Source organism: Oncorhynchus kisutch, linkage group LG14, assembly GCF_002021735.2.
Source record: "Oncorhynchus kisutch isolate 150728-3 linkage group LG14, Okis_V2, whole genome shotgun sequence".
Classification (NCBI taxonomy): Eukaryota; Metazoa; Chordata; class Actinopteri; order Salmoniformes; family Salmonidae; genus Oncorhynchus; species Oncorhynchus kisutch.
The window spans coordinates 63,571,518-63,581,945 of NC_034187.2; the positions used below are offsets into that span (position 1 = coordinate 63,571,518).

At 41.6% G+C, this 10,428-nt stretch overlaps 1 protein-coding gene across 1 annotated transcript; it reads left to right on the forward strand.

The window, feature by feature from the left end:
* The first annotated feature begins 2,544 nt into the window (after positions 1-2,544).
* Positions 2,545-10,149, forward strand: LOC109903504 (stathmin). Its single transcript, XM_020500267.2, has 5 exons — positions 2,545-2,675; positions 4,548-4,594; positions 5,171-5,343; positions 8,654-8,845; positions 9,175-10,149. The coding sequence occupies exons 2-5, from the start codon at positions 4,576-4,578 to the stop codon at positions 9,235-9,237; spliced, it is 447 nt and encodes a 148-aa protein (XP_020355856.1). The 5' UTR covers positions 2,545-2,675; positions 4,548-4,575; the 3' UTR covers positions 9,238-10,149.
* The last annotated feature ends 279 nt before the right edge of the window (positions 10,150-10,428 follow it).

Sequence of the window (10,428 nt, forward strand, 5' to 3'; positions counted from 1 at the left end):
CGCTGCCCGCACCTGCCGGCCCATCCAGCATCACTACTCTGGAAGGTTCTGACCTATAATATGTGGACAGCTACAAATACCTACAGTGAGGGGAAAAGTATTTGATTAACCATTTGACCTGGTTAAATAAACTTGTTCTCAACTGGCCTACCTGGTTAAATAAACTTGTTCTCAACTGGCCTACCTGGTTAAATAAAGGTGTTCTCAACTGGCCTACCTGGTTAAATAAACTTGTTCTCAACTGGCCTACCTGGTTAAATAAACTTGTTCTCAACTGGCCTACCTGGTTAAATAAACTTGTTCTCAACTGGCCTACCTGGTTAAATAAAGGTGTTCTCAACTGGCCTACCTGGTTAAATAAACTTGTTCTCAACTGGCCTACCTGGTTAAATAAACTTGTTCTCAACTGGCCTACCTGGTTAAATAAACTTGTTCTCAACTGGCCTACCTGGTTAAATAAAGGTGTTCTCAACTGGCCTACCTGGTTAAATAAACTTGTTCTCAACTGGCCTACCTGGTTAAATAAACTTGTTCTCAACTGGCCTACCTGGTTAAATAAACTTGTTCTCAACTGGCCTACCTGGTTAAATAAAGGTGTTCTCAACTGGCCTACCTGGTTAAATAAAGGTGTTCTCAACTGGCCTACCTGGTTAAATAAAGGTGTTCTCAACTGGCCTACCTGGTTAAATAAACTTGTTCTCAACTGGCCTACCTGGTTAAATAAAGGTGTTCTCAACTGGCCTACCTGGTTAAATAAACTTGTTCTCAACTGGCCTACCTGGTTAAATAAACTTGTTCTCAACTGGCCTACCTGGTTAAATAAACTTGTTCTCAACTGGCCTACCTGGTTAAATAAACTTGTTCTCAACTGGCCTACCTGGTTAAATAAACTTGTTCTCAACTGGCCTACCTGGTTAAATAAACTTGTTCTCAACTGGCCTACCTGGTTAAATAAAGGTGTTCTCAACTGGCCTACCTGGTTAAATAAACTTGTTCTCAACTGGCCTACCTGGTTAAATAAACTTGTTCTCAACTGGCCTACCTGGTTAAATAAAGGTGTTCTCAACTGGCCTACCTGGTTAAATAAACTTGTTCTCAACTGGCCTACCTGGTTAAATAAACTTGTTCTCAACTGGCCTACCTGGTTAAATAAACTTGTTCTCAACTGGCCTACCTGGTTAAATAAAGGTGTTCTCAACTGGCCTACCTGGTTAAATAAACTTGTTCTCAACTGGCCTACCTGGTTAAATAAACTTGTTCTCAACTGGCCTACCTGGTTAAATAAACTTGTTCTCAACTGGCCTACCTGGTTAAATAAAGGTGTTCTCAACTGGCCTACCTGGTTAAATAAACTTGTTCTCAACTGGCCTACCTGGTTAAATAAACTTGTTCTCAACTGGCCTACCTGGTTAAATAAACTTGTTCTCAACTGGCCTACCTGGTTAAATAAAGGTGAAATAAATCAAACATAAAAACATGATGCAGCCACCACAATGCTTGAAAATATGGATAGTGGTACTCATTCATGTGATTTATTGATACACCATCCAAAGTTTAATTAATAACTTCACCATGCTCAAAGGGATGTTCAATGTCTGCTTTGCTTTCTTTCTTTTTACCAATCTACAGTACCAATACGTGCTCTTTTTGTGAGTCATTGGAAAACCTCCCTGGTCTTTGTGGTTGAATCTGTGTTAGAAATGCACTGCATGACTAAAGGACCTTACAGATCATTTTATGTCTGGGGTACAGAGATGAGGTAGTCATTCAAAAATCATGTTAAACGCTATTATTGCAGACAGAGTGAGTCCATGCAACTTACGTGATTTGTTAGTCAAATTTGCACTCCTGAACTTATTTAGCCTTGCCATAACAAAGTGATTGAATACTTATTGACTCAAGACATTTCAGCTTTTTATTTTTAATTAATTAGTTAAAAACAAACAGACAGAAGCTGACTTCTTTCAGGATTGGGGGTGTAGTCCTCGCAAGTCCTCTGACTTCAGACAAATGGTTGGTAAATGATGTATGACTGCAGCTTTCTGGCTCTGGAGGAAATATGGGTCATTCCATGGATCCTTTGCAGTCATATATCTCTGTGTGATAAAAACAAAGTAGGACACAATGACAGTCATGACTATGGAGGAATGCTGCAAAAAATAAAATAGTGCAGACAACGTGATCAAAACGTTAATAAATCGTATAGCTACCCTACAGTCCTCTAGAGCGCCCAGTGGAGAACGCGCATCTGGTTAGTTGGAGCTAAACAATGAAGACGTATGTAATGGCGCACACCCTGAATCATCACACACTTCATTCAAGGGCTGACTGACTGATGTAGGTCAAAGACACACTTTTGACATTTCTTCCCCAAAATACCCATATTTTTTAATCAATTAAATTAAAACAATCAATTGATATGTTCATTCAAAGTTCATTACCAAAGTAACTGAAATGATTGGAGGATTCTCGTCTGTCTGTGTTGACATCTAGAAAGCACTAAAACTACAACTACCAGGAGTGCGGAGAGAGTAAGAAACAGCCAATAGAATTGTAGAATTGGCTTTGACGACACACATTTGGGGCTTTTTATGCGCGAACTGGCCATGCTCGAGCATAGAATTCGCGGTTAAAGTCTGGCTGTTAAGGAGAATTTTGTTTCACTGTTTATTAAGGTGGGTGTAATATAGCTAACGTTATCCGTACCAAAAATATGACTTAAAGATTGTAATTGTTGGTAATCTTGCCTGATTTATGATGGTACTGGTTTTACCGTAAGCATTTTTTTTGTCAAGTGGTGATAGAATGTGTTACCTCAGCTTCAATCTTGGCTAAACGACGTCGTTAAATATATACATTTGTTTTAACGTTAACTAGCAACCAATCTACAGTAACTAGTCAACGTTAAAGGTTGTTGCTCAGACATTGGTAACTTCATGTATTTCATTGATGCATTGGTGAAAAATGTATGCAATTGTAAAAAGAACATGGATCTAATGGTGGGTGACTTGTTGTTCCACAGTAACGTTAACCATATTTAATCTGTTCAGTTTCAGACGGTGATTAACGTTAGTTGTCGTTGACCAATGAGTGTTTGTCTTGACACTTAAAAAAAAAAAAGTTTACTTGCTGGTTAGGGATGCACACTTGATAGTCTGACGCAAATTATTTGATTGACTACACGACGTTGCTAGTAAAGTCATGAATTACAGAAATAATATACACGTCACTTTGAATCTTTAAAGTAGCTCATTTTTCTACTTGGGTCAGCCATCAACTGATTAACTACTTTTTAAACGTTTTGTTTGCAGGGTGCTTTGCAATATGAACGCTACCATCGGTATTTGAAGCGTCCAGTCGCCATTAACAATTATCAGCTTTATTGACGTTTAAATTATTTCTCGTTGACTGTTCTAGCCTCTTTTTTTTTTTTCTTAACGTTATGCACTTGGTGTGGTGAGGGGCAGCATGCGAATAGCTAAACGGGCGGAGCTGCCTTGAACACGCGCTCCTCTTTGTTTGTAACTCGTCTCATTGACGTTCATTGCAAATAAACAAAATAGCCATTGTTGTGCCATTAATTGATATTTTGGAAGCTATACGACAGTTTTGTGTTGACCCTGAAACGTTACCTATTATTTGTCAACCTCAAGACAACAGCTTTTGATTGCTGCAGGTGTCCCAATTTATCGTGATCTGTTTACACACCTCAGCATCATTGTCTGTTTTTTAGTAGCACCATTTCAGTCAAATTCCTGTACATGCAAATGTATGCGGCGATTCGCATTCTTCTTGCAGTTGGGCGTGCTCTCGAATTTGCGGCAGTTGGAACTTTTTATTTTCTTTGTCCCCGCTGTGGTTTATAGATAGTTCACTATGTGCAGCTTGTTTTGAATATATCCTGCTTGAATATTCATAAGGTTTGTTGGCTTCGTCTGTAGGTTATAGCTGCCAAATATCTCTACAGCTTCCCAATCGCATTTTTCAATACCCTGCAATTTCGGAAAGCTCTAGCCTTTTTGTTCTAACCATGGCCTGTTATTTCAAAGTATCCATGCAACAGAATGGCACAGACGCTGTAGCTGGGCATTGAAAGGGCCAATCTACAGTATTTTGATTGCATGTGGCTAATGTAGTTTAATGTGCCATGTAGTTATTTAGCTGTGAATGAATTCCAGACAGCTTTTTAAAATAGGCTACATTAATAGGGTGTTGCTTGGTCGTTGTTGAACATGACCGAAGGATGTCGCCACTGAGTGGACCATGTTTTGCTTTACCCTGCTGTTTCGTCAGTCTTCCACCTAAACACACAGTAAATTGTGTTTCTATCCCACTAGAGGGTGCTATTGCTGTTATTCAGGCACCTTGTAAAGATGAGAGGGAGTTTTCATCCAGTTCTTGGGAGTGTTCATGTTCAAGGACGTACTAATGCAATAGCAAGTGTTGGCAGGCTTGGTTGTTGGGGTTAAGGCCGGGTTACGGTAAAGGCACTGACAACTGCTAGTGTTAAAAGGGCTGTAAGTAAATGTGACTGAACTTTCTTCCAGGTACATCGACTTGCTGTCCACTGCTGAAATGGCGGCCTCCTGCGGAGGTAAGTTGTGATTTTGAAAGCTGTGAAATTAGTTGTTTCTCACCCTTCTCCATCTGAAAGAAATGACCAAGTGGAAGCCTGTCTAATGATGTGCTTCCACTATTGTTTTGACCAGTCACGTCTATTCCCAGCAGTCCAGGTGACGAGATGCAGTGTATTTTGGACATGGGGAACCCTAGTTCAATGTCCACACAGTGGCCTTCTCTCTACCCTTTCTCCCTATAATGTTCACTTTCTTGTCCCCTCCCTCATTTGGAAGTTTTTCAGTTTTACCAAACAAGTGCCCCATTCCCTTATCTCTGTCATCCTGCATGTAGTCCTCATCTGGAGTTCATTTGTGTATACTGCTTTCTAGTCATGGCTCATTATATAACTATGTCTGATGTATAGTTTCTAGTCATATGCTGACTATACGCACTTATATATTTTCTGGACTCTGCCATTGCTGCTTCTGATTTTTGCATAATGTGAATATTGGTAGTTATTGCACTGTTGCAACACACGCAATTCGTTGCATCTCTGTGGCCCACCAATGAACTTTGATTTTAATAACATGCGTAATTTGTCCGCTCATAGATATTCAGGTTAAGGAGATTGACAAACGTGCATCTGGCCAGGCATTTGAGGTGATCCTGGGCACTCCAACTCCAGACGCCAAGGGAGAGTTCCCTCTGTCTCCCCCCAAGAAGAAGGACCTGTCCCTGGAGGAGATCCAGAGGAAACTGGAGGCTGCAGAGGAAAGGAGGAAGGTAGATTGTGCTCCAGTTAAAGATGCTAGACTGAGGTTTTGCTTATGGGTGTGCTCTTGAGCTAAAAGGGGTCCTCTAAAGGTAAAACTTGTTCAGAAAAAAGGTCACCTACCCTCACCCATGAATAAGGGTGTATATTGTTATCTAAAAACCTATTTGGGGGGTGAAATCCTAGCCTTGACTGACACAATTTGGGGAATGTATTTACTAGGTGTGGGAATAGCAAGGGGTCTGACAATTGGATATTATCATGACATTAAGGTGGAAAATTTACACAGGTATATTTTGGCTTTGATGGTTAAGAATGTTATTTCACCAGCCATGTTGGATGGTCACACAATTTGCGAAGTTTTTCAATCCCAAATATAGAAGTTGGTTGACTTGACCTGAGAGGCTACTGAAGTGTGACTTTGTCTGTGTTTCTTGGTTAGTTGCACTGTTTTGATCACATGCAGTTTTTCAATATTAGTTTGCTGTTGCTGTCTGCAACTAGCACAGACAAAGATTACCACTAATGGCCTGTCCCTTAAAAGAGCAGCGGAACACTTTCTCTCTTAATGATGCAAATATTTGGTTGTACAATGTGCTTGAGCATGGAACACCCAAAATATTTCAACCAATAACTTTGTAATTTTATTTAAAATGAACACTTTTCTGTGCTCCTATAAAACAATGTCAGCTTTTGAATCCTGACTTAATAACACAGCTAATTTATCACTAAGCTTTTTGTGATTCTTGATGTTTAGTTGAACTGTTTTACTAAATAAAATAAATCACTTAGATACTATTGTAACATATATTGGCTAATAGACTTGTCACAAATTTAATTGAGCAGTATACTACTTTTTTAATTACGAACGTTACTTAAGAACAAATGCTTATTTTACAATGACTGCCGAACCCTCCCCTAACCCGGATGACGCTGGGCCGATTGTACACTGCCCTATGGGACTCAAATCAGGGTCTGTAGTGATGTCTCTAGAGGTTGACCGATTATGATTTTTAACGCAGATACCGGTTATTGGAGGACCAAAAAAAGCTGCTACATGTTTTACTGGTTTCAGTATTCCAGACATATTGCTCACCATATGTCTGTTTCAGATTGACAAGACTGAGCCACAATGAGTTTTCATCAGTCATGGCAATAAAGTGCTGTCTCCCTGTAAAAAAAAGAGAAAAGAAGCAAACAAGCTAATGAACAAAAAATACTGTACTTTTGGTACCACCAACTAGTGTACAAATAGTTTTATCAATACAATATTGCAAAATTATATCCTGTTTGGATCCCAATAAATATGACTATCCTGAAATGTAACTACCTTTTTAAAAATTAGATATACACACTGCTCAAAAAAATAAAAGGAACACTAAAATAAAACACTAGATCTGAATGAAATATTCTTAAATGCTTATTTCTTTACATAGTTGAATGTGCTGACAACAATCACACAAATTATCAAAGGAAATCAAATTTATCAACACATGGAGGTCTGGATTTCGAGTCACACTCAAAATTAGTGGAAAACCACACCACAGGCTGATCCAACTTTGCTGTAATGTCCTTAAAACAAGTCAAAATTAGGCTCAGTAGTGTGTGGCCTCAACGTGCCTGTATGACCTCCCTACAACGCCTGGGCATGCTCCTGATGTGGCGGATGGTCTCCTGAGGGATCTCCTCCCAGACCTGGACTAAAGCATCCGCCAACTCCTGGACAGTGTTGGTGGATGGAGCGAGACATGATGTCCCAGATGTGCTCAATTGGATTCAGGTCTGGGGAATGGGCTGGCCAGTCCATAGCATCAATGCCTTCCTCTTGCAGGAACTGCTGACACACTCCAGCCACATGAGGTCTTACATTAGCAGGAACCCAGGGCCAACCGCACCAGCAAATGGTCTCACAAGGGGCCTGAGGATCTCATCTTGGTACCTAATGGCAGTCAGGCTACCTCTGGCGAGCACATGGAGGGTTCCCCCCCCCCCCCCCCCCCCCCCCCCCCCCCCCCCCCCCCAAAGAAATGCCACGCCACTCCACACCATGACTGACCCACCGCCAAACCGGTCATGCTGGAGGATGTTGCAGGCAGCAGAACGTTCTCCACGCCGTCTTCAGACTCTCACGTGCTCAGTGTGAACCTGCTTTCATCTGTGATGAGCACAGGGGCGCCAGTGGCAAATTTGCCAATCTTGGTGTTCTCTGGCAAATGCCAAACGTCCTGCACGGTGTTGGGCTGTAGGCAAAACCCCACCTGTGGACGTCGGGCCCTCATACCACCCTCATGGAGTATGTTTCTGACCGTTTGAGCAGACATGCACATTTGTGGCCTGCTGGAGGTCATTTTGCAGGGCTCTTGCAGTGCTCCTCCTTGCACAAAGGCGGAGGTAGCGGTCCTGCTGCTGGGTTGTTGCCCTCCTACAGCCTACTCCACGTCTCCTGATGTACTGGCCTGTCTCCTGGTAGCGCCTCCATGCTCTGGACACTACGCTGACAGACACGGCAAACCTTCTTGCCACAGCTTGCATTAACGTGCCATCCTGGATGAGCTGCACTACCTGAGCCACTTGTGTGGGTTGTAGACTCCGTCTCATGCTACCACTAGAGTGAAAGCACCGCCAGCATTCAAAAGTGACAAACATCAGCCAGGAAGCATAGGAACTGAGAAGTGGTCTGTGGTCACCACCTGCAGAACCACTCCTTTATTGGGGGTGTCTTGCTAATTGCCTATAATTTCCACCTGTTGTCTATTCTATTTGCGCAACAGCATGTGAAATGTGTTGTCAATCAGTGTTGCTTCCTAAGTGGACAGTTTGATTTCACAGTGTGATTGACTTGGAGTTACATTGTGTTTAAGTGTTCCCTTCAATTTTTTTGAGCAGGATAGATAGATGGAGCTAGTGTGTGGATACACGTTAACCTTTTGCCATGATGCATTACATGCCTCTATGCCTGAGATTAACTAGATTCAGCTGAGGGTTGTTTTGAGTGGGTAGTCGGGGCCCAGAACATAATTACACAATTTGTAGACTGAAAATTGACCAAGCCCAAACTGATATTTGACTGAACTGAAATCCTTGCTTAAATTTGTATAGGATTACGTTTTAGAGTCGTGATACTTTGGAACAAATGTCCCAAATTAAAATCACTTGGTGCTGGTTTTGAGTCATGTCCAGCCTCAACTTTATTTACTCTGAACTTGGGCTGTATTTGGCCTGGTTTCTGCCTTTTGGGGAGCCCTGCTCTACAGTATTGCAGTAGTCAAATGTTTTGTTGGTTGTCAATCAAACTCCTCTCCCCTTTGCGCCATCCTCCAGTCCCATGAAGCAGAGGTTCTGAAGCACCTAGCTGAGAAGAGGGAGCATGAGAAGGAGGTGCAAAGGAAAGCCATGGAGGAGAACAACAACTTCAGCAAGATAGCTGAGGAGAAGCTTAACCAGAAGATGGAAGCCAACAAAGAGAACAAGGAGGCCCTTCAGGCAGCCATGAGCGAGAAGTTCAAGGAGAAGGTATGTTGGCCTCTTGCTATCGTTTACATGCAAACCAGTCTTGCAGTGACAGTCTGACCCTGCTACCAGTCGTAGCAGGGGGGTGGGGGTTGTCTCAAGGACTTGATCACTTATCTCTGCAAGTGAGTTCAGAGTTGGGAGACCTCAGAAGTTATCAACATTTTGATTTCTCACCAACAGTTAACACCAATGTCACTGGTCAACCATGACAAATTGTTGATGGAAATATGAATGTACTTTGTAGTCACTGACACAAGCCACGCTTTGTACGGTCTGTTTAAATGTTTTGAAGGATAATGTCACTGTTTTGAACTTATATTTCTTCTCAGGACAAGAAACTGGAAGAGGTGCGGGCCAAGAAGGAAACCAAAGAGGGCGGTGCCGAGAACTGAATATCTGTCTATTGGGGATTGTATACTAGAGGGTTTTTTACATATCCAAAGATTGATTTATATTTAGTTAATGGCCAGTATTTTTGTCTTCACTGCCACCTACCTTTTTGAAGAAAATAATAAAGTTCTCCCTGTTTGTGAATTCAATTACTCTCCTGCTATAAGTGTACTTGCAATAGCTTTACATGTGTCTTTTTGTTTCCTTGTTGCTTCTATTCCATGGCTGTCTAAGTTACTAGCTGTCAATTCCTCTCAAAATGCATTGGAGAGTAGCTAAAGTCCTTTGAGAGAAATTGAGGAGGCAAGGGTTTGACCGCTAGTGACATTTCATACAGACCCTTTATTTGGCTTTGCATCTTCGGACCTTATGAAAATAGGCAGTATATGTACTTCAAGGAAGCATGTCTCTATGCATAGGTCCTTAACATGATCTCTTCCATAGTGCAGTTTTGGAATCTTGTCTCTGTTATACCTGGCTAATAATAGTTATTGATCAATGGTTGTTGGTAACCTGTTGATCGATTTCACATTTTTCACAGGTGTTTGGCATCTTTTACTATTCAGAACTGCTAGTCTTTCTCTTTTAAAGGTCTGTGGCATCCTGATCCTATTCCCTAATGCACTACCCAAAAGTAGTGCACTGAATAGGGTGCCATTCAACTCACCCCAAGTCTAATCTTTGTGCCACTGCAGGTTTTCTTTTGCGTATGTAAAGTGGGGTTTTGTCTCAAAGCATATGCCTTTGCTGTTGTAGGTCCATGAATTAACTTTTTTTTTTCCCCCAGGCTTTTCTATCTATGATGTTACTGGAAGACTGGGCCTACACATGGAATGCAATTTGGCATCTCAATAAATAATGTTACTAGTTGACTTAACGGTTGTACTAAACAATAAATACAATTGTCAAACCCCTTTCCATGTGTGCTTTATTGATACCTGTGCTGCTTCAGATTTCTGCTGTTTGAAGCCCATCCTTTGATGCATAGCTGGAACAGATTATTGCATTCTGTGGATCTAGTTGTCCTGGAATCCATACTTCTGTTTAGATTCCAGGCTAAGGTTTATTTTTGACTAGGCAGTTCGGGTAAGAAACTTATTTACAATGACTGCCAAACCCAGATGCTGCTTGGCCAATTGTGCCCTGCCCTATGCGATTCTGCTTGGATTTGAACCAGGGACTGTAGTGAAGCC